General features: G+C 39.0%; 2 protein-coding genes across 6 annotated transcripts in view; one reads left to right on the top strand and one right to left on the bottom strand.

The window, feature by feature from the left end:
- Window positions 1–2,098: 2,098 nt before the first annotated feature.
- On the top strand, window positions 2,099–15,457 carry LOC121738368. The gene is made up of 8 exons (XM_042130362.1): window positions 2,099–2,134; window positions 5,732–6,339; window positions 6,412–6,454; window positions 6,619–6,746; window positions 7,626–7,704; window positions 10,598–10,727; window positions 11,651–11,689; window positions 15,254–15,457. Exons 1-8 carry the CDS (start codon window positions 2,118–2,120, stop codon window positions 15,305–15,307), a joined length of 1,098 nt encoding a protein of 365 aa, XP_041986296.1. The 5' UTR covers window positions 2,099–2,117; the 3' UTR covers window positions 15,308–15,457.
- Window positions 15,458–18,269: 2,812 nt separating this feature from the next.
- The window catches only part of LOC121738366 (bestrophin-4), a 63,594-nt gene continuing 57,965 nt past the window's right edge, over window positions 18,270–23,898 (bottom strand). For 4 of the 5 annotated variants that reach the window (XM_042130357.1, XM_042130356.1, XM_042130358.1 and 1 more), the window contains 4 exons: window positions 23,248–23,478; window positions 20,897–21,161; window positions 20,367–20,666; window positions 18,270–19,166 (listed from right to left, as the gene is read on the bottom strand). In XM_042130357.1, the coding sequence (XP_041986291.1) occupies window positions 18,946–19,166; window positions 20,367–20,666; window positions 20,897–21,161; window positions 23,248–23,478 (1,017 nt within the window). In that variant the 3' untranslated portion in view covers window positions 18,270–18,945. The remainder of the gene's footprint in view (window positions 19,167–20,366; window positions 20,667–20,896; window positions 21,162–23,247; window positions 23,479–23,898) is intronic. The other variant, XR_006037277.1, reaches the window with a different exon arrangement.

Genomic DNA, 23,898 nt, shown 5'->3' with positions numbered 1-23,898 from the left:
AGTGTATCGTCATTCGTCGCATACGACCTTTCGACTTAGCGTGCGTAGGCCGGAGCTAACAGCTGATTAACGCGGTCAACGTTCTCGGGTTTGTACCTACTCGGAACACGAGAACGTTGACCGCGCGCTTGCAAATGCTTATTGGGGTAAAAATAATAAAATTTAAAAAAATATTTTAAAATATTTTTCTATGTGGTTTATTATCATGTTTAAAGGGTTTTAATTATAAAAAAATAAAGAATAAAAAATTTAAAAAATTTAAAAAAAATTAAAAAAAAAATACATATTCGTAATCAGAAAATGTAGTATAATCATACCCCAAAGTTATCGGAAGTGGTCTTATTACACCCTGTATATACTGACGCGCTCAGAAAACTTCGATAGCGCGATGCAGGAATGTTAGGCGAATTGTGGGTACCGCCACATCACTCCCCCCCGAAGACCGGAGGTCGAATCTTGAAGTCTTGTCGCTTGAGTCGCCAGTGCCAGTGAGTTCCAGTGAGTCGGAACTGTTGCAGTGAGTCCCAGTGAGTCGGAACTGTAAGCTGCTGCACGGGATCCAGTGAGTCGGATAAGCTGCCGTGCGGGGCCGATGCTACGTGCTGACCAGGAGAGACGTGCTCTGCTTGCTGACCGGTCGGTGTAATGAGAAAGCCCGATGATGCCGATGCGGAGTCCGCCCAGGCCGAGGTACATTGCGGCTAGTGGACGAGGTACCCGATGAGGCGATGCTGGCTGGCACGGTGCGGAGGGGCGGGGAGTGATGATGATGAAGGAGGCGTGTTCTGTCGTGGGTCACCAATGTGGGAATAATGCATGGTGGCCAAAGGAAGATCTTCCGACCGAGCGAGGTGTTATGCTCGGTCAGGCCGAAGCCCACGTGATACATCTCAGCTGTCGTATATATACTGACGCGCTCAGAAAACTTCGATAGCGCGATGCAGGAATGTTAGGCGAATTGTGGGTACCGCCACAGCACTTCTAAAAAATATAACAAAAAAATGAAACCAACGTCCTTTTCATTCGATTAACTTCCTGGTAAATTTGTTGTTTGTTTGTTTGTTTTGGTTTTTTTGGTCGAGTGCGTAAAAGGCCTGACAGACGTACGAACTTAAATTACGCGGATTTTAAGTTCGCGAAATTACTCGGCTCGCGTCGGTGACACACGAGAATCGCTCACACTGGATTACCATGCCCCCAGGCTCGCGGCTCGTGGCTCTTTGCTGACACACAGGCGATTAAGGCTGGTATAAATATTAAATAGTCAGTACTCAAGATGCTTCTCGGTCTAAATTTTGACAGCCAACCAATCACAGAGCCTGAACCGTGTCTTGAGACCGGGTCGCATCTTAAATACCAGCCTAACTCCTAAGCTCGTCGAGCCATAGTCCGCGTACTTACACGCACGTCGGTCACCCCCTTAAAAAAATTGTCTCTTTGGTCGAGCGAGCGACCATGTGTTGTGTATCTGTTTAACTGTCGAGTGATTGAAACTACTAAATCGAATAAAAGTAGTTTCAATTTTATATTCGGTTTTTTTTTCTGTAACAAAGCGATTGGGGATTTTTTTTTGAAAACGTATCATTTTGGGGAAATATAAAAATCATTTTGGGAGAAATCGTAAAATTGCATCTGGCAACCCTGACTGTGGAGACTGGAGCTAGTAATCTGTGGACTGGAGGTAGAGAGACTTTGGAGAAACGTAGTTCGTAGTCATTCGTAGTGATTAAATTTCTTTTGCTTTGGAGGACTCTTTCAGTGTAGCGACCAAAGTAGCGACTAGCGCAGTCAGATCGTGGTCAGACCACATCACAAAGTGCTTGCCTAGTAATCTGTGGTGCTTGCCAATTTCTGACAACGATGAACGAGTGCTTTATTTTTAAAATAAAATAGTGTTGTGGGTCTACAAATATATACTAGTAATCTGTGGTTGCGGGCTTGTGGCATGTTGAAAGAAAGGGCTCAAAATGTTTCTGAAATGATGTTTTGAAAATAATGCGCATTGTATTGATTCTCTTGTCAGTCTTTTATTTTAAATTTGTGTTGTAACGATCATATCTTATCGTTAAAATATTACTTACAAATTTTACGTTTTTTATTAAACAAATTTCGAGTAAATGCAGGTATCCCAAGGTAAGATACACTTTTATTACTATTTTGTACACATTGTTAGATTATGGTTAGATCTAGTTAATTAATCTTTCTATAACTCGTGGCATTTAATTGTGCATTTCCTCAATTCTTGTAATAATAGCAGTAAATTCTCGTACAAATAGTTACCCTCAAACAAGACGTGGCGAATAAAGTAACGTGGCCAGTGGCTAGTGTCCGGGACCGAAGGTCTCTTTTTAGCCGAAGCCGAAGCCTATTAATCGGCAATCGCCACTACCTTCGGCTCAAGCCGAAGCCGAAGGTTTTTAATCTTAATCTCGACTTTTATCTTAATCTCGAATTTTAAAGCCAAACTTTACGGATTTAAATTGGTTACATCGCCTATGTGAGAGTGCTCGACCGAAGGCAGTATGTTTGAACAAACTGCCCATCACATTATCTGTAGCATGTCCCTCGGGCTCCCTGAGATCATATCAAAGGGTTTTCGCGGTTGGATACCGCTGTCGATCCTGGTGATACAGGAGATACAGGGGTGGGAATCTGTGTTGGGCCAAAGCCAAGAAAAAAATCTTAATCTCTCAGTAATTAATTTTGTTCAATATTTGTCTACAAGCTACAATTGATATTATAATCATTACAAAACTTAAAAATTGAAGGTTTACATCTATATTGACTGTCTCATATAGAAGTTGATTTAGAGATGCTAATAAAAGCTTGTGATTTTCGCTAGACATGTCCTGTCCCCAGAATTCACTATAAATTCCTAAAAAAATGCTACAAATACATTGAAATTCTAATTTCAAAGTAATTAAATTGTGACCCCCTTACTAATAACCGCTGTATAAGCTTTGAATAGTTATATAGTGTCTTGTCTTCTTCAATCCAATTAAAAATGTCACTTGTGTGACAGTAACAAAACACTGTATAACTATTCAAAGCTTATACAACGTTTATTAGTAAGGGGGTTAGAGTATAAACAAAATATTTATAATTAAAAAAGTTGTACATTGTACATGTTGTACAAAGTGTGCTCCAGAGTTGGCTCCGGTCTTGACGCGTCTTTTTCGGCTCTCCTATTCCATTGGCATCGTCCCGGCTTCTTGGAAGACAGCATTGGTGCACCCGATCCCCAAAAAAGCTAATCGCTCAAATCCTTCCATCTACAGACCAATAGCTATAACCTCTCTTTTCTCGAAGATAATAGAATCCATTATCAAAAGCCAGCTACTTTAATACTTGGACGGCCAGGGATTACTAAGCGACAAACAATACGGGTTCCGTAAGGGTCGCTCGGCTGGTGACCTCTTGGCGTACCTGACTCATCGTTGGGCTCAGGCAATTTCAAAAGAGTCGAAGGGAGAGGCATTGGCTGTTAGTTTAGACATTGCGAAGGCCTTTGATCGGATTTGGCATAAAGCGCTGCTATCAAAGCTTCCATCATACGGGCTGCCCGAGAAATTATGTAAGTGGGTCACTAGTTTGTTAGCAGACAGAAGCATAAAGGTCGTAGTTGACGGTGAATGCTCGGAAACACAGTCTGTTGATGCTGGTGTCCCTCAGGGCTGTGTGCTATCGCCTACTCTATTCATACTGCATATCAATGACATGTTACAGACCAACGGCATTCATTGCTATGCGCATAATAGTACAGGTGATGCCGTATATACCGGCTCCCCCAATATTTCTCGGCAAAATGTCACTGAGAGTCGAAACGAACTTGTGTTTAAGGTGGAAAATTCATTGGAGAAGGTCTCTGAATGGGATAGTCGGTAGACGTAACTTGGTCTAATTCAACCCCGCCAAGACACAAGTCTGCGCATTCACCACTAAAAAGTCTCCAATGGTCGTATATCCTCGTTTCGAGGGCACATCTTTAACCATCTCCCCTAGTATTGAGATACTTGGCGTCAACATATCGAGCGAAGTCCAGTTCCGATATCATCTAGACTCTAGAGGGTAAGGCCAAATTAGCCTCCAAGAAGCTTGGCGTTCATAACAGAGCGAGACAGTACTTCAGTCCGGACCAACGCCTACAACTCTACAAGGCACAGGTTCGGCCTCATATGGAATATTGTTCTCATCTCTGGGCAGGGGCGCCAAAATACCAACTGCTTCCTCCAACGAAGGGCCGCTCGAATTGTTGACTGCCATAGTGTTTCAAACAGCTTGGACCCCTTGGAATTACGCCGAGATGTAGCTTCACTCTGCATCCTCTATCGGTTGTATCACGGGGAGTGCTCTGAGGAATTGTTCGGAATCATACCACCTGCAACTTTTCGCCATCGTCCCACGCGAAAAACATACCATCCTCATCACCTTGATGAGTGGCAGTCTTCCACATTGCGTTTTTCGCGTAACTTTCTGCCGCGCACTGTAAAACTCTTTAACGAACTGTCACCAGCAGTATTTCCGGACCTATACGACCTGCAAACCTTCAAGAAAAGAGCGTATTCCCTATTAAAAGGCCAGCAACTCACCTGCAGCTCTTCTGTTGTTGCGAGTGTCCATGGGCGACGGTAGTTGCTTACCATCAGGTGACCCGTTTGCTCGTTTGCCCCATTATTTAATAAAAAAAAAACATAAACATACTTAATATTGTTATATTTAAATAGAAAAAGTCAATTAAAAATTTGTCCTGGCGCATATAGTGATTCCCTAGACGCTTCACTTGGAGGCTCGTACCTAGTTATAAGTAGTATGCGGTTGCGCGTGCGTGGATTGGTAGCCCTCTAAACATCATGGAAGGAGGCCACACACTTTGTTGCTCCGTTTCTGAGTAATGGAGGAAAATATAATATGATTCCCTCACCCTTGGTTCCTTGTACAATTATTGATTCCCTATTCGCTATTTACAATGTCATTTCCAAAGTTAAGTTTGCTTAGACATGATGTAATCGACGATTATCGTTGTTTACATCATGTCTAAGCAAACTTAATGAGTATAGTTCTCGAACTCATTACCATCCAATGAATCTAAAATCAACCCCATCTTAGTCCGCAATCCCCCTAGCCCCTAAACACATGTAACATAACATATTATACGGCAATCACATGTCATATTTGTTATAGTTTGTAAGCCGTAATTAGCCATAGCCTTGTTATTATATATAATACATTATATTAATTATTTTAAGTTACTTTAAGTTAAATACTCGAGTAAAATTTAACTCCAGTTTGGTCGAATCCGCCCTAAGAGGCATTGGTAGCTGCGCTGCAGTTTTACACTTTTGTAGCTACCAATGTCTTATTGTAATTAAGCCATAATATTTGTAATCCATGCTATTTTGTAATGTAAATTTGTTTTATTGAAGTAAATAAACCATAAACCATAGTTTTAGTTGGTCTATTTATTGCCAAATTACAGCTTTGTAGGTCCTATAGTCTCTGAGAAAAACTGCGGACAGACAGACGGACGGATAGACCAAAACTATAAGGGTTCCTTGTTGACTACGGAACCCTAAAAAAGGTTTAGAATGTTCTTTAAAAATGTTTAGACGTAATTTATAGCAAATTTAATGTAGATGAAAAATGTTGAAGTTACTAAAGAGAACAATATGTATTATATCATGTATTACATTTTGTTAAATGTGTCCAATTAAAATCTCGTACATATTATTTCAGATATTTCCTCCAATAAGGTTGGAGCTGAAGACTCAATTAACTTTAGATCATCTCCAAATTTTAAAAACATGAAAAAGTTTTTAAAAAATAAATTGGACCTTCAGCAACCTTCTACAGAAAAATGTGAAGCCAAGAAAGAAGTGCAACCACCCCTCCCCTTAGATCCTCCACCCAATGATGATATTGAGGCTACAAGCACAATTAACACATCTGGATCTGCAGATCATGGTATATCCAAAGAAGAAAATTCTGTAGATGCTGACTTGAAGAAAGCAAAAGAGACAATTTGCAGAGATTTCCTAAGAGGAACATGCACTAGAATTGGTTGCAGATATGCACACAAGAGTGATGTGTCACATGAGGACTTATACGGTGTTTACACATTCTGTCGCGAGTACCAGTCACAGGTGTGCGCCCGTGCCCACTGCAGATATGTTCATGCTACCGTTTTCGAAGAGCAAGAATACTACCGAACTCGCTACTTACCTCCACATGCATTTGCACACATGCTTAACAAGAATCCTAACAACAATAATAATAATTTGCTGATGCCACCGCCTCCTCCACCTCCCCCAAAAACACAACCGCATCCCAAATTAAACAAGGGTAAATTTTGTTATTTTAGTCTGAATACTAATTTTGCTACGAGACTTTCACTAACAATAACTTTACTTTCAGAAAGCGTAAACTTCAATGTGCCACCCCCTCCGCTGCATAATGAGTAAGTTATTAGATTAGGATTATTATAATTTTTAAATTATAACTATGGATCTATTTGTAACACACATTTTAAGAGTTCCTACAAACAAATAGATAATACTTATTATAAAGATGAAAATAGTGTTTTTTTTATTTTTTAAACTATTATTTTTTGTATAATTTCAGAACTGCAGCTGTAGATTGTGTGGCGAGCAATGCTATGAAGGTGGTTCCGTCTACAATAGCTTCTTTGACGAGTTTAGCCCCGCCTGTACAGTCTGCGACCAAACGCGATTGGACCGTGATGGAATCATGTAAGATATTTATTAGTTAGATGTTGATGTTGCCCGCAACTTCGCATGAAATTGCACCTTTTGCTCCCATAAACACTATCCTCCGTCCTTTCCCGTACTTTAATTCAGTTGCGTGGTTTGAATTTAAAGAGATAAGTAACACATTAGAATTTATAATATGTACTATGGGAACAGTGTAAGCCCCAGAAGGAGATATCAGGCCGAAGTCCTTGTTGTCAGTTAAAGTATACATATAATGCTGGCTTCTCACGGCGCGTGATATCAAGAGCCGCTCGAGCCGCGCCTTTGAAGTTACCGACTTCAATCGGATAGAACGAGCTAGCCCGCGCCACCTCTGTCCTCGAGCCACCCCCTTCACATGGCGCGTGGCTCGAGCTGGCGCGACGCGGCTCGTGATATTACGCGCCGTAAAAAGCCAGCATTAGACTGTGTTACCACCAGAGATGTGTTGCGAGGAATGTGTTTAAGATCCAATAGAATCGCTGCGCTGAGCGAGGTCATGCCAATGAAGCGATTATATTGGTTCTCAAAAACACATTCCTCGCAACACATCTCTGGTGGAAACGCAGCCTTAGGGCGTTTGTGCACTACACGGAATTTTATCGTCCGGCGTTCATAACTTTCACGTTTGCCATATAAATAAAGTAGGAAATCGAGATGCCGCGCCGCGCCGGATGGTAAAATTCCGTGTAGTGCACAAACGCCCTTACACAGGAAACTTTGACAGCGCGTTTCAAAATTGTTGCTCTTGGTTTGCAATAACACCCTTCTTTTTGGTCGGAGGTTAAAAATAACTAAGCATGGGTATAGTGGTTGTTCGAAGCTCAGTAAAATTTACTTTATTTTTCTATGAATAAATGTTTTGCTTTTGTTTCACAGTTAGTAATCCAGGGCGTGGTTTAGAAGCGGAAATGCAACCACCTAAGAAGTGCAAGCAATGTAACAATATTGAGTTCAGGTCAGTTTTTTTTTGTTATAAATATAAATTATATATTTCGTCGAGGGTCGTTTTGAGCGAAAATGATGACGTCATGAGTGACGTCATATACGCGATCAAAACGACCGTGGTCGTCAAATGGAAAGGCAAAAGGGGACGTTTTGAGCGTTTTGGTCAAAATTAACGTCTACTGGAACGCAGCCGCATTATGGCGGAGTGTGTTCGGGGCGAAGATATTCGACACGAAATGCCACCAATTACTGGAGATTTAAAACAACTTGGAGTGTGTAATATTGTTTTGGCATTTCCTCTGACACAGCTAAAGCACTGTATAAAATTGTGATTACTGGTTTTCGTCGTCGTCCAATTGTATTCGGAGCGTGCGAAGTGGGTGGAGGGGATAAAGAAAGCGATTGCCGCGCTTGCCGTGGCAAAAATATGCAACCAAAGGGGCTCAGTTAGTAGTCAAACAAACTTGTCAATCTTGTTTTGAAATTTTTAGAAATTGGTCTTTATGGTTTTTGTATCGTAGACTGCAAAAATAACAGCAAAAATAGGTAGTCAGTATACAAATTTAATGTTTTTCCTAAATCCACTAGGAAATTACATCAGATAGCTGCTGTAAAAATGAAAAAGTATGTGATTCGATATAACCTAAAATTGCATTATCAGTCAAGTCAATTTTATTTAAGTTGCATTTTATAAAGATATTAATTGAGTACCTAACTATCGTTTTAGTGTTGATGAATGATGGACCACCATGTTCTCAAAAACCCGACGACAAAACTTGCGGTGATAGTTTCATAGAATACCTATTTTATTTAAATCCAAAGTATCAGTGTTTTAGTAAATTTATAGACTCCGATTTTCTTCCAGAGTAATAATATTGTAAAAAAATAAATAAAAACAAGATTTTTAAAAACATTACATTTATTTTTTTCAAGTATAAAGTATTGCTTGTATTTCTGTTACTGATTAAAGCAGCAATATGTTCGCACTTGCCGCTCTGGTTATAAACGCAGCTGCATTTTACTCCAGCAACAACCGATCATTATTATCTATCTGTAAGAATGAATAAAAATGTTTAGACTACCTTTATCTAAATGCTTAGTTACGTTTTTGGTTGGTTCATTACTTACGTTTGAACTTGTTTTATAGGTTGCTGAAGTCATCGATGTTCAACGAATTATATTGGCTCGTATTAAATAACATTGCCATTAGTTCTTAGCTCTTTTACATCCCTTACATGTCCTGTTTACACCAATTTATTTCCTTTTAGCATAGATTGGGACTTGAAACTTATTGAGTGTATTATACTTTCAAAACCAGTTTTTTATGATTATATTCATTTTCCACAAGTAGTTTTTAACTAAATCTAACCCAAATACCATTAATTATTGTTCTAAATATATTTTATTTGCTATAATATTTACAAAATAAACAAACTCTTGTTGTTTATTTTTTGACACACTTCGTTTGAAATAAGTCACTACTGACGTGCACGTTCCGAATATAATATCATAATATTATATTAATAATAATTTATGTAGATGGTCTTACGGAGTCTGACGGAGTGGCCAAGCGCCTCTCTTATCAATCTCTTATCGAGTAGACGTTTGCCGTTCTGTTTACTTTCTCAATATTGAAACACTTGAAAAGATTAATGTGTATTTAGTAAAGACTAAATGACGCCTGCAATCGTGCTGCAACCGTACATTTTTGATTTCATCAAGTTGAAGTATAAAGGAACTTTTCGTTCAAATTACTACTACTAAACTACTGTCGCCCATGGATACTCGCAACATCGGAAGAGCTGCAAGTGCGTTGCCAGTCTTTGAAGGTTTGCAGGTCGTATTGAAAATACTGCTGGTGACAGTTTGTTTCAGAGTTTTACAGTGCGCAGCAGAAAGTTACGCAAAAAACGCACCGTGAAAGACTGCCACTCATCAAGGTGATGAGGGTGGTATATATTATTATGTTTCGCGTGGAACGATAGCGAAAAGTTGCAGGTGGAATGATTCCGAACAATTTCTTAGAGCACTCCACGTGATACAACCGATAGAGGATGTAGAGGGAAGCCACTTGTGATTTAGTTTATTCTTAAAATATAATATATTTGACATAGTTTTTTTTGTCTTAATTGTAAATTATTGTCTATCAACATCGCTTTCACGAGAAAGAACACAAAAACAAAGGAAGTAACTAGTTGGTTGGAAGTAGGTATTGGGTATCTCAGAATTATTTTTTTCAAATTATCGGTTTCGGTTATGGTTTGAATAAGATGAATTGCATATTTACAATCTACTATTTATGGTCTACTTTGCTATCTATATACTAATATGCTAATATTATAAATGCAAAAGTATCTCTGTCTGTCTGTCCGTCTGTCTCGCTTTCACGCCAAAACTGCTGAACCGATTGTAATGAAATTTTGTACACAGATAGTCTAAAGCCTGAGAATGGACATAGGCTACTTTTTAACTGCAAAAAGGGGTTGTAAGGGGGTGCTATGCGGAAATTTGTTCAAATTAAGTTAGTTCCAAAAATTTATAATAGATGTCGCTCTGCTGTCACCTACATCGCACAAGCGCTTGCTCAAACGTGTTTCTATAAGAGGTGGTGGATATATGATTTACTTTTGAGTTTTTTTTTTTAAGTTTAATAATGAATTGAAGTAATCGTACCGCGGAACCGGCGGAAGCAACTTTGTCGAAATTATGCAGTAATGTAGGCTGTAGCCTACTGGAAACGGGAACTACCGCGCGCTATAAGCTGAAGTCCACGCGGACGAAGTCGCGGGCAACAGCTAGTACTTACATAAATTATTTTAATCGACTACGGGTTTTTTTGGGCATAGTCCAAACCACCATGATATTAATTAAGTATATTTATTATCATATTTTTCTGTCAACAGGTATCAATACAACAAAGACAAATTAGAAAAACTAAAGCAAGCGAAGGAGGAGATACATAAAAAGATAGCTATTCTTGATAAAAATAGCGAGAAGTTAAATACATTTATACAAGCATTACTTATACGTTCGGTAAGCATATTATTAGCATAGTGTTAATAGTTATTTAATAACAACATATTTTTTAACAAACATTTAGCATACTTTAAAAAATAATCAGCTAATGTATGTAACAATTCCTTTTTCCTGCTAATTTGTGTGATGGGATAGCGATGGACGTTGCCATGGTGCCATTCTTATTTAGTCACTTCAATAAAATAATATAATGGCGGCTCTCGACATAGGCGAACGCGTTGGCCAACGCGTCTGCAGACGCGTTGGCAGTGCGCTTGCAACGGCGTTTGTGAGTAATCCACACATAGGAAGGTCGTTCAGTATGCTTTGGATCGCGCCAATGTGCGGACGGATTCAAAATGGATGTTTAGTCGCTAACAGCTGCTGCTGTTTATTTATTCAAAGCTTATAATTACTTTGTAAATGTGGACAAGAAAAAGTTTTTAAAGAGTATTCTCGAAATAAATAAATAAAAGGCGAGAAAACGTAACAAACAAAGAAATAAACTCACTATTACATAATATTTTATAATATTAAAATAATATAAGTAATTATTTTATTACCTACTTATTATTTATTAAATTATTACATACAAAAATTATTACATATTATAATAATTATCATAATTATAACTCCGGGCAAACTGATCGCGCGGCCTATGTGTGGATGGAGCGCGAAGCTTGCGACAAATGTCCTTTGATCTTTTGCCGACATTTCCGACCCGCGCGGCAAGCTCGCAGATGCGTCGGCCAACGTCTAAATACCTACGGCCAACGCGCGAACGCCCGTTCTACACATTGGGCCAACGCGTCCGCAGACGCGTTGGCCAACGCGTTCGCCTATGTCGAGAGCCGCCATAAGCGAAATACATTATATATGGCAAAACAACATTTGCCGGGTCGGCTAGTATAATATATGTAATAATATTTTTTCATTTCTAGCTGTCAAAATCTCCAAACCTGCACGGTTTTAAAGACAAGGTATGTTAAAATTTTTCTTTCATTTTATGGGTGGTTCTCCAAAATTTGGTTAACTTCTGACATATTTTTTTGAAAATGCTATTTTTATATAAAAATCAATAAAGTTCTTATCCTATACTGTGGATTTTTGCATTGTACATTTTTACATTGTAAACATCTATCTTCTCTTTCGATTGGCGTATGTTTCATAAGCTATGTCCACACTGTGCACTTTCATCTTCAATTTTCGTCATCAACTTTCATATTGGCGCATTCAATAATTGAATGCGTCAAGGAACGCAACGCCAATATTGTCATTTTTGAAGTTTTGGATACGGTCAGAGGGCATTCGTCGCGGGCATGCCTCACGTTCGCTGTTGACTGCGCTATAGCGCATGCCCTTGACGAACAGAAAAAGGCACAGTGTGGACAAAGCTATAGGTGTACACCAAAATACGACAGGTATGCCGATAAGGTTCGATGTTCTTTAAATTATAATATTAGTTATGTAAAGCAGGTAGATGATTAAATATTTGTTCATTACTTTTTACCTGCATAACCTAACTATACATATAATCAATATAGGTATTTATTAATGTATCTTTTCTTATAGCTAGATAGAGTATAGGGCGCCGTGACAAAACATTGTGACGTGTAACTGCGCCGCAGGCAGAAAAAGATTGAGAACACCTGGTTTAAGGCTTACCATATTTTATGACCTATAAAAAAAAAACTACTTGCTAGATCTCTTTCAAACCAATTTTCGTTGGTAGTTTTTATTGTAATGTACATCATATATTTTTTTTCGACATCATGGCCCCTTTAGAAGTTGGGGGGGGGGGGGGGGAATTTGGAAGAGTCTCTCTCGCAAACTATTCAGTTTAGAAAAAAAAATATATTAGAAACCTCAATATGATTTTTGAAGACCTATCCACCCTATGGGGATCCCTAAAATTTTTAATAATTTTTCCATTTTTGACCCCCGACAAAAAAGAGGGGTGTTATAAGTTTGACGTGTCTGTCTGTCTGTCTGTTTGTCTGTGTGTGTATCTGTCCGTGGCATCGTAGCATCCAAACGGGTGGACCGATTTTGATCTAGTTTTTTTTGTTTGAAAGCTGACATGATCGAGAGTGTTCTTAGCTATAATTCATCATCATCAGCCTGCTCAGTCCTGGACAATCAGGGTTTATCTGGTTCATGAAAGGCCGTTAGCAACTTGTAGTCGTTTGATAGGTTTTATATTTCATTCTAGTTCGTGATATTTGTGAATATACAATATATGTATACACATAATAATGGAAAGTTGACCTGGTGCTGCAGCATCACCTGGTAATCAATAGGATATCCAACTCCTCGCCAACTAAGAGCAGAGGTTTCGTGTTTGGGCTCATTTTAATTGTGACAACCAGTAAGAAGTAGATAAAGTATAAACAGTAAATATTTACATGCTGCTGCTGCAGCATCGCCTGGATTCTATAGGAACCGAGCTTCGTATGAATCCAAAGTGGAGGTTTCATGTTTGGGCTCATTTTAACGGCCTCATTGAAAAGGACATTGATAGATGGTAATCATGAGAATATGATTCTGTTGATAGGAATTATTCTGCACTATAACCAACACAAGTTTAAAAAGTATGAAATAAAATTAAATTAAGAAATTTAAAAAAACCCCCGCCAAAACAACTTTAAAAAGTAATGAAATAATATTTACTACCTTTAAGTTCAAATGATTCCTAACTTGTGTAAAGTAATAATTATTTTAGTCCATAATTGTTGTCAAGGTGTGTCGGGGGACCGCTAATGTAGATGTTTAATTTCACTTAACAAGTTTAAGGATCAATTCACAGCTATCTGAATCGAGATAAGTAATCACTCAGCCACTTGGCGGTTGTAGGTTGTAGTTTACTTGGCGGTCCCCCGACACACCGTGACAACAATTATGGACTAAAATAATTATTACTTTACACAAGTTGGGAATCATTTGAACTTAAAGGCAGTAAATATTATTTCATTACTTTTTAAAGTTGTTTTGGCGGGGGTTTTTTTAAATTTCTTAATTTAATTTTTTGTATCAAAATCTTAATGCGGCTCACAGACTACATCTACTTACCAAGTTTCAATAGTACCTATAGCTATTATAGTTTCGGAGAAAAGTGGCTGTGACATACGGACGGACAGACAGACAGATAGATATGACGAATCTACAAGGGTGCCGTTTTTTGCCATTTGGCTACGGAACCCTTAAAACTACTGAATCGATTTTAATAATTTCCATTTTCTTCAGTGAGTGACATAGGCCATATTATATTTTATAGTATAGTCGCTAGTTATGAAAATAAGTGACCGAGTTAAACAGACCTAATAATACCGTTTAATATAAGTACAAAATATTGGGGGAAAGAAATATAAATATGTGAAAATTGTTGCTAATAAGTAACACCAAGTTAAACAAATTTTGGAGAACCAACTCAACCACCCTTATAATTAAATAATATTTTAGATATTAAGCTTAGGCCAAACCTACGCGACCAGGCGACTGCGATGCGGAGCGTCAAGTTGTCAAATATGTGTTTTGTATACAAAAAACACATTTGACAACTTGACGCTCCGCTTCGCAGTCGCCTGGTCGCGTAGGTTTGACCTAAGCTTTATAGTTTTAATTGTGACACATTGTACTAAAATGTATACATAATCAAAGCCAAAATCATGAGCTTCTAATTACCTACAAATGAATATAATTTAGCTTAATTGATTGCTTATTCATTACTAATGGGGTATAGAATGTTGGTAAGATTAAAAAATCGGCCAAGTGCGACTCTGACTCGCGCACGAAAGGTTCCGTACGAAGAGCGAAAGTATGGAATAATGTGTTTTTTTGTATGGGAGCCCCTCTTAATTATTTATTTTATTTTAATACATATTAAATATTAAAATACACATATTATAATTAAGGATTTTGTGAAAATTTCAAGTGTCCACATGTTGCCAGTATGTGTAACGAGCCAAAAATACCAAAAAAACACGTTTTTGTACGGGCAGGAGCCCACCTTAAATATGAGCTTTATTTTGTTTCAGTATGTGTTGTTATAATGGCACCAAAATACACTATCTGTATAAATTTCAGAAGTCTAGCTATAGCTAGACTTCTGATACAGGCTGTATCTCAAGAACCGCTATAGCGGTTCTTGAGATACAGCCTGGAGACAGACATCGAAGTCTCAGTAATAGTGTCCTGTTTTTACCCTTTGGGTACGCAACCCTAAAAAGTAAAAAAATAAAACTAGAACTTTACCTAGATAGGAATAATAGCACTAAATAAGCAGAATGGTATGATAAATGATAATACTAATGTTTTTTTTTAAATTAAAGCCAGGGTTAGTTGTGTAACACTCTTTATGTACTGATGATACTTTAGGGTGTGTATGTTTCCTTAAATAAAGTTCACTTTGAAAGTAGCAGTGCTGAAAAAGTAACTTTTTTTCGTGGTTTGTATGGACAGGCGCTCCAGCGCCTTGAACTTGCCCATAATGTTTTAATTATTTGTTTTGTACACCCTCTAAAATTTATTATGTCTCTTTTCAGTAGCTGTCTGATGTGGTAGGCGCTATGGCCACAATACGAAACGACATACAAGTGTAACGAGATCGATCGATCGATCGACCTATAAATAATATTATATATAAGTACACATCGTCTTTTAAGTTCTACACTGCTATGGCCGCCGGCAGAGGGGTGCCAGGTGGTGCACTTGCACCCCCTGGAGAACAACAGGAATTTTTGAACATTCAACAGGAATTATTGAAATAAAAAGCCGTCTAATGGAAATCATTTTATCATGCCGTACAAAGATAGTTCGTAATGTTTCGGCACTAAATGTATTCTGTTAACGTAAATAGACAGTCACATGTTGTTCGTAAAAAGTAAAAAGAAAAAAAAAAGAACTAAAATCTGCACCCCTTGGAAATTATTTCTGCCGGCGCCCACGGATGCGTCTTCCGATTTTCTAGCAATGGCATCAATATTTCAAAATAGCCAAAAAGTTACTTACGCGGCCGCGCGGTGTTAGAACTTAAATGACGCGACGACATGTTCCCCGCCATTCTTAAAACTGACAAGGAATGCTTACTTGTAAGTACAAATAATCCTTTGAAGAATAAAAGAGCGATATGATTTTTTTCAAAATATGGTATCCAATCTCTGCATTATATACATGGGCGTACCCAGGATTTCAGCTAGGGGGGGGGGGGGGGGGGGGGCAGCTCATACGGCATACCTGTTTCGAGAATATGGTTATTCTGGTATGTTGAAATAAAAAATCATGATTTACTTTTATTAATCTGAATGAAAAATATTTTGTTTCCAACACTTCATTTTGCGCAGTGTAGGTAAAACGTTTTTAATTCCCACTTGCCAAGAAAATTGACATTTTATTGACAAGTTCATTTATCTTCCGGGGGGGGGGGGTACCTGGGTACGACCATGATTATATATCTACATGTTCAATGTGCTAATAATAATAAATATAAATTCAATTCACTCAAAAAAGGATATAAGCTTGCTTGTGTTATCAGTTATTACCTAAAAGTATCGCTATTTCACAATTTTTCTCAGCCTTGTGATTGTATTCCATATACGGTTTTTTTCTCAGCCTTGTGATTGTATTCCATAAACACTTGTGGATAACTGTTTTAACATGTTACAAACAGTGCCGTAAATAGGGCGGTTACACCGGTGCCCAGGCACAGGGCGTAGACTCTGGGGGGGGCGCAAGAATGGCCAGACCAGAGGGGCCTATACGTAGCATTGCTCGGGTACCTATAATATCTAAAAAAGAAACAGGGGCGCAGTTATAAAATCTCGCACACGGCACAGGGCGCAAAAAAGGCTATTTACGGCACTGGTTATAAAAACTAGTTGCTTAATCTTTTCGACTTCATAACGTGATTGTTACAGCAATTTGTCAAAGTGCGAAGATTTCAATGTGATTATTTGCACATAAATTTTAATATTTGGCGGGGAACTAGGTTTTATTTCTTTATTTTTTTATGGTTAATTAATTAATATTCGGTTTTTATAATTTGTATTGAATTGATTAAAATCTATCTTACAATATAAGTTGAATTACGACTATTTTCTAATATTAGAACTACACTGTAGATTTAAAATATTATTTTATAATTTTATGACTTTGATTATCTAATAAATAGTAATTATCTATTTTTAGATAAATTAATGATTTTTTAGAATTTTAATAATGAAGTATTGTGAGTACCTATGATTTTATGACCCAATAAACGATATAGCATGATATTATTGTTTAATTTCCGTTACCCAAGTCACATTTTCAGTGTTAGTAAATCTGAAATCTAAATGTTGAACAAAGCATAGTGCTGGGGAAAAATGAAACAACAAGTAAAATTATAAACAATTTATAGAAAGCTATATTTCTGAATCCATATTAATGTTTCAGTTAGCCTTTAGGTAAACTTTATAATAAACAAAAGTACATAATATTTAATTGCGGCACAATAAACTATTTACAATATCTTAAAATCATAGTCGTTTTAATACTTTATAACTTGGACGGAAAAAATCACTCATAAGGATACCTAATCACAGCATGGTAGTTCCTAGAATTTCTTATAAAAATAAGATTAAAGACGTACGTGGATCAAGTGAATAGCTAACAATTTGAAAAAATCTTCGTTACTTCTGCATAAATTGAAGCTTTAGGATGCCTTTCCACCAGAGATGTGTTGCGAGGAATGTGTTTTTGAAAACCAATAGAATCGCTTTATTGACATGACTTTGCCATGACATCGCACAGGGCGGTGATGCTATTGGTTCTCAAAAACACATTCTTCGCAACACAGCTCCGCTCAGCTCTGGGGAAACGCAGCGTTAGGCTGCGTTTCCACTGAAGCGGAGCGGAGCTTAGCCGTGCCGAATTGACCAATCACCATGCTCGAAATCTTCGCTGTCATTCCGCTGGAGTAGCACGATTGGTCAATTCGGGCACCGCTAAGCTCCGCTCCGCTTCAGTGGAAACGCAGCCTTAGGACCGGGAATATGATATTTTGAAATAAAAAAATAGTTTTTTTTGTATTTCAGAATATAAAAAATACAGGTTTTATCTTCAGAATTTGATGTAAGTACCTGTAGCCAGATATATAAACCAGATAACGAAGTAGGTAAGTTAAAAGGTTTGTTCAAATTATAAGGGGAAAAGAGTAATTTATGATATAAAATGTTACTTAAATCCACTTCATCCATTTACGTCTTCGATTATGTTAAATCACGCGGCTTTTGGCGGCTTCTTCCCGCTACGAGTTCATATTGAACTTAGATATGGCGCAGCCTTAAATGTAAGGGGACTAATAATTATTCGTAATGATTATAATCATGGGCTCTAAGAAACATAGCAATTATCTAGATTTAAGAAGAGTCGTGTCCCCTTAAATTCTTTTTCTGACTATTTAATATTTTTTTATTAAGAAAAGTAAAAACTAGATAACTCAAAGCCGCAGATTCGACGTTTTCCTAAAAGTTTCAATACAAACACTCGTGGCAGGCAGAATTCGCATTTGAATGTCCAATCTAAAGATAGGTCCAGACTACTTAAAGTTTGCTGTAAAAGTAATCAATATCCACATTATCTATTCAGCTATCTACGGAGTAGACTCCGCGACTAGTCTGGAGATATCTTTAGAGATGGAAACAAACGTATTTATCCAGGGTCATAGCGTGGCTCGTGTATTACAAGGTGTTGGCCTTAAACCCAGGGAACATCAAAATTAGTCCTCAAAGGGCTCTTTATCATCACCACAAGGGCCCATTTCCTGTCATGCGAGCAACACGCGAGTCAACAGGAGCACGTTGCCACCCACATGTGGTCCAGGGGGCCTACTCCGATATGGCGCATTCAAATCTTCAGATCCCACCGAAAACCGACCGAAGTTTTGAAATGATATGAATGAAATGAAAAAAGGATAATGAAATGTTACACCGGGCGTATCGTCTATTATAGTAGTCAAATAGTAGTTACGTGACAAACTTCAATCGCACGTGACAAACTTCGGCCAGCCCAGGCTTTCTTTCGAACAAAAGTATTCCGGAGTAGGATACGGCCCGATCATTCGGCCGAAACATTAAAATTTGCACATCGGAGTACTTACTGAGTAGACCTCCAGATCCGCCGCGGGGCGATAACATGCATGACAGGAAAATCGCCCTGACATCACGCTAACGTAAAATTGACAAGACCGCTAGACGTTCTGTTACACATAAACTTCTCCGCGCTTCGAGCCTTTTCGCGCGAAGTCGGCGCTACTCTCGCTGTCTCTGTCGGACGGTATCTCTGTCACTGTTGCTCTGGGGGGCGTAGCGACTCGCTCGGGGCGGGGCGTGGAGGGGGTGGAGTTGATGAGCGTCAGCTGCGGCATGCTGAGCGTAGACAGTGTCACTGGCAGCGGCGCCGCCGTCAGCATTGGAGTCATACCTGCCAAATAGTATAAATACTAGAGTTAGATGTCCCGTGCGGCTCCGTAAGTAAGGAATTTCGAGAGAACTTTCCAGTGGTAAATTATATATCTGTGCTAAAATCTACGAATAATAAAAACTAAGGAATCGTAACTCCCATACTATTACTGTTTTAAATTTGGTTCCATTTGATCTGTCATGTAACGTCAGCCCAGTACCGCTCAAGGTCACCTAAATATTGCAAATGTATTGAAATGTGTACCTAAGGTACACTTTTTTGACAAGTATTGTGGAGCATGTTTTTTGACGGAGTTACATTTCCTTAGTTTTTATTATTCAGTAGGCTAAAATACATAAAAATCTAATATACTAGTTCGTTCTTTTGCGCGCTAATCTCATGAGATTAGCGCGCGTAAACAAACGAGCTCTACAGTTTTATAATAAACGAGCTTTTGCCCGCGGCTTCGCTCGCGTTAAGAAGTATTATTATATACAAACTTTCATCCCCTATTAGAACCCCTTGGGGTTGGAATTTATCAAAATCCTTTCTTAGCGGATGCCTACGTTATAACATCTACCTGCATGCCAAATTTCAGCCCGAATCGTCCAGTGGTTTGGGCTGTGCGTTGACAGATCACTATGTCAATCAGTCAGTCACCTTTGAGTTATATATATTTTATATAGATATACTTAAGTAAGTATAATAAAGTATGAATTTAGGCAATTTTTCTCGCAGTTTTAGAAATGTCTTTCTTCGATATTGAACAGTGCGATCCGACTTGCTACTCATGAGTCATGAGATGTCACATCGCATTTACCTACCAGTGTTTCTAAAACTTTATGAGTGTTTATGAGCGGAGCCTTCTTAGCAAATTAAAACGGCACCTGCAATAGTGACTAACTGCCGCACTCAGAGTAGAACATTAATTACTTAAATGTAATTATTTAGAATTTTGACTTAAGCCTCATACATTATCTGTCAAATTCTTCATTAAATTGTAGGTTAATCATAATTATATGTCTCTGAGCGCGTCAGTAAGCTTGTGTTTCTCATATGATCGAGGAAATTGAATCCTATGCAGTTGACAGACCTACGTCGTTTGGTCGACTTATGTCAATTCAATGTTAGCTGTGATCTGTCGGATGAGTTTGACTTAACGCGACTAAATTACTTAGGTCCACCATCTGCCTAGGAATCAACTTCCCTGATAGTGAATACCTTTAGTCATGTTCGGGGATAGCACCGCTTGCGCCAGCGCCGTGGTGCCCGGTTGTCCGGCGTGCAGGGTGTTGTTCAGGGACCCTCCTTCCGCCTCCTGGATTGGAGACAGGACCAGCGCCCCCAGCACGGGAACCTCGTTCTGGTAGCCCTGATGGGTCATGATCACGCCCATATTCTGCATGCCCATGGCGATGCGGTTCTCGCGATCCATGACCTCCTTGGTGACGTCGGGAGTCGGAATCCTTGGTCGGTTCCTGAGGGTGATGGGAATAGCGGAGCCATTGCTTTTTTGCCCACCTGAAAGGGCAATCATTTTATGAGGCACATGAAACACTGCAAAATCCAGGTTACTCTACTATAGGTTTACATGCACAACGAAGGTGCAAGCTGATATCGCCAATCCGAAATTTGTACTATATAATGTAGGTATAGTTCCCTAGACAGTAGACGTTCCCTATACGATATAACATCTAGCAATTCATTAATTACAATGCTGCAATGTAGCAACCGCGCTGCTGAAATATTACCGTGTCTCGAATTCTGTCTGTGTTGTCCTCTGCCGGACTTTCTGCCGACCAGCCGCTCGTATAGCGACATCTTGTGATGAGGAGGCGGAGGCGCCACGGGCTGGCCGGCTTCAGGACTCGAGTAGACGACGGAGTTGTGCCTGTTCCTGCCGAAGAGCCCGCCGGAGGAATAGGCGGTAGACGCCGACCGCACGGAACCCATCCGCGATATTTGTCTTTGGAACCAATTCTTCCGTCTCTCCACTAATGGAGTGTCAACACTTTCCTGAAATACGATAGTTAAAGATTGACATGAGATTTTGTTTCGTCATCCATTTCGTCATCACCATCTGGAGAAGCTTATGTTTTAGAAAATTCAAGGTTATCATTTTCAAATAACACGTCATACTCAAAAAGACGAGCTTTTAGCCGGAAAATCTACCTATCATTTAACGTAAAACGTATACTTTTGTGGATATACTGTAGGCTTTATGTTAATCGAGACTCAACTATCCTGTCATTTTGATCAGTATCTGTAGTTATTTTTTGGGTGAAGAAGTAACAAACATTCCCCCTTTCAAGAAATTTCACCAAAATATTATTGTGATTGACTTTTAGGGTTCCGTAGTCAACAAGGAACCCTTATAATTTCGGTCTGTCTGTCCGTCTGTCTGTCTGTTCGTCTGTCTGTCCGCGGTTTTACTCAGAGACTACAGGACCTACAAAGCAGTGTTGTAATTTGGCATGAATGCACATATTAATGATGCCGACAAAATGGTACATGAAATCTTAAAAAATATATTTTTTTTGGTACCTTCCCTACACATCAAGCGGGGATGAAATTTTTTTCGCGTCCATCTTATCGTGTGGGGTGTCGTTGGATAGGTTTTTTAAAAATATTATGAGTAGGTATTCATAGATCATTTTCCGATTTAGGGATCCGTTTGTGAAATATAAAGTTTTAAAGTGGAAAAAATCGTTAGTCCAGTGTACCCCCCTTCTACCGTTGCTTCTGGAAATGTGAAAAATTTCAACGGAAGTAGGAAATATGCTAAATTTAAAAGGAAAACTAACACGGCTAAGAAGACTTCATAAGTTATCGAGTAATAGTCGGTCAACTAAAAAATGTATTCGGCGAAGTAGGTATAAAGGAACTTTTCGTTCAAATTCCTTTGAAAGTAACTGAGATGATGTTGTTAGTAGTGTAAAACACGTTATAAATGTACCATCGAGGAAGTTGATTCCTATGCAATTGACATACCAACGTTATTTGGTCGAATATGTCAATTCAATGTTAATTGTGATCTGTCAGCTGGGTTTGACGTAACGTAACCAAACTACTTAGGTCCCCGATTTGCATAGGAATCAACTTCTCTGATAGTACATTCATTGACCATACAAAAATTAAAAAAAAAAAACTAGCGGTACTACGGAACCCTATATTGCACGTGGCACGACACGCACTTGGCCGGTTTTTGTTACTACAGAATAGATTTAATCTGAATAACCTTCACTTGATAATAATTATAACATTGTATGTATGTATATTGTCCTAGTGCAAGATATCATCTTTAGGAAGAGGAAACAAGGTGCGAAGAGCGTTGAGGCATGACCAATTCAAATTACATAACTTATTGTTTAACGTATTTTACGTAAGTACCTACAGTACCTACACCTATATTAGAAGCATGTTTTGATTTCAAATCTCCTAGAGAATCCTCCTTGGTCTGCCGTTGACAGATTTAGCTGGCCCATTCGAAGCCTCTGCTTTGAAGGACCTATTTTCACCAGACGTTCAGCCCCCGTAGACAGGTGGCAAAACGCTAACGCTAGCGCTACAAAATGTATGGATTTGACATTAGTATTCGCTAGCGAAGCGATGACTTATGTCAAATCGCATACATTTTGTGGCGCTAGCGTTAGCGTTAGCGCTTTGCCACTTGTCTACAGGCCCAGGCCGACTCTACCCTCATAAATAAGGAATTTCGAATTACACTTTTCCGCAAAAAAGAATCCTCCTATGCTTCCCTGTTGTCAATAAGTATATCTGTGTCAAATTACATAAAAATAGCTCCAATGGTCCGTGCGACAAACAAACGAACTCATCAGCTTTACAATATTGTAATACAGCTTACAATATTGTAGTGTACACGTTTTAAAGTATAAGTGTCTAAAGACACTAGGCCGAAAAACGCGGCCAAAGTTCGGCATGATTACGCCTGCAATGTATTTTAAATTACTTACCGATGACACACCATGCCGAAATAACGTCGCGCTATATTGTATGCGTAGCGCATTGCTGACGTAATCATGCCGAACTTCGGCCCCGTAACTTCGGCATGGTGAGTTTAGACGCTAAAGCAAAAACTCACGTAGTCAGCATAAGTTTCGTCATGGCTTTTCCTCGGAGCTTGAACGTTGGCGTACACTGCGTCTTCCGCTTTGACCTTGTAGTGGTCGGCCGAGCAGGGTGGCTCATGTCGACGATAATGCTCCGAGGCGACCGTGTACGGCAGGTCTTTTGGCACCACGTCCTCCCAGTATTGGTCCTTGAGCAATTCCGGATGCTCCTCGTGCATTTCGTCAACTATCATGTACGCTGCCTGAAAAAAAGATTGTCATAACTCATAAGTCATAAGATATTGTACCTAGGACAAAGGAAGATCTTTCGACTGAGCTAGTCTGTATACTCGATCAGAATCCCACTTTTTTCAGATGTTGACTCATAAGATATTGTACAGGACAAAGGAAGATCTTTCGACTGAGCTGGTCTGTATACTCGATCAGAAGCCCACTTATTGCAGATGTTGCATAGTATTGCTGATCTCAGAAACTTCGATATCGCGATTCAGGATATCCGTTCTATCCGCTACAATGCCAAGTAAGATACTAATAAGCCCAACGATGAACTATTCAGGCTCAACTTCGGAAACTCACCGCGCGGTTATCGGTCAACGTTGTCCTGCAAATAAGGGCCCTTTCACATGGCGCACGGCGATTCTTGATGCCGTGGCGGTGCCGTG

The sequence above is a fragment of the Aricia agestis genome, chromosome Z (assembly GCF_905147365.1).
Source record: "Aricia agestis chromosome Z, ilAriAges1.1, whole genome shotgun sequence".
Taxonomy (NCBI): domain Eukaryota; kingdom Metazoa; phylum Arthropoda; class Insecta; order Lepidoptera; family Lycaenidae; genus Aricia; species Aricia agestis.
This window is presented reverse-complemented; position numbering and strand designations above follow the sequence as displayed.

Coding starts and splice junctions, on each gene's coding strand:
- LOC121738368 (XM_042130362.1), top strand. Junction 6,455..6,618: donor CCCCCTCCGCTGCATAATGA/GTAAGTTATTAG, acceptor GTATAATTTCAG/AACTGCAGCTGTAGATTGTG. Junction 11,690..15,253: donor TGCACGGTTTTAAAGACAAG/GTATGTTAAAAT, acceptor TCTTTTCAGTAG/CTGTCTGATGTGGTAGGCGC.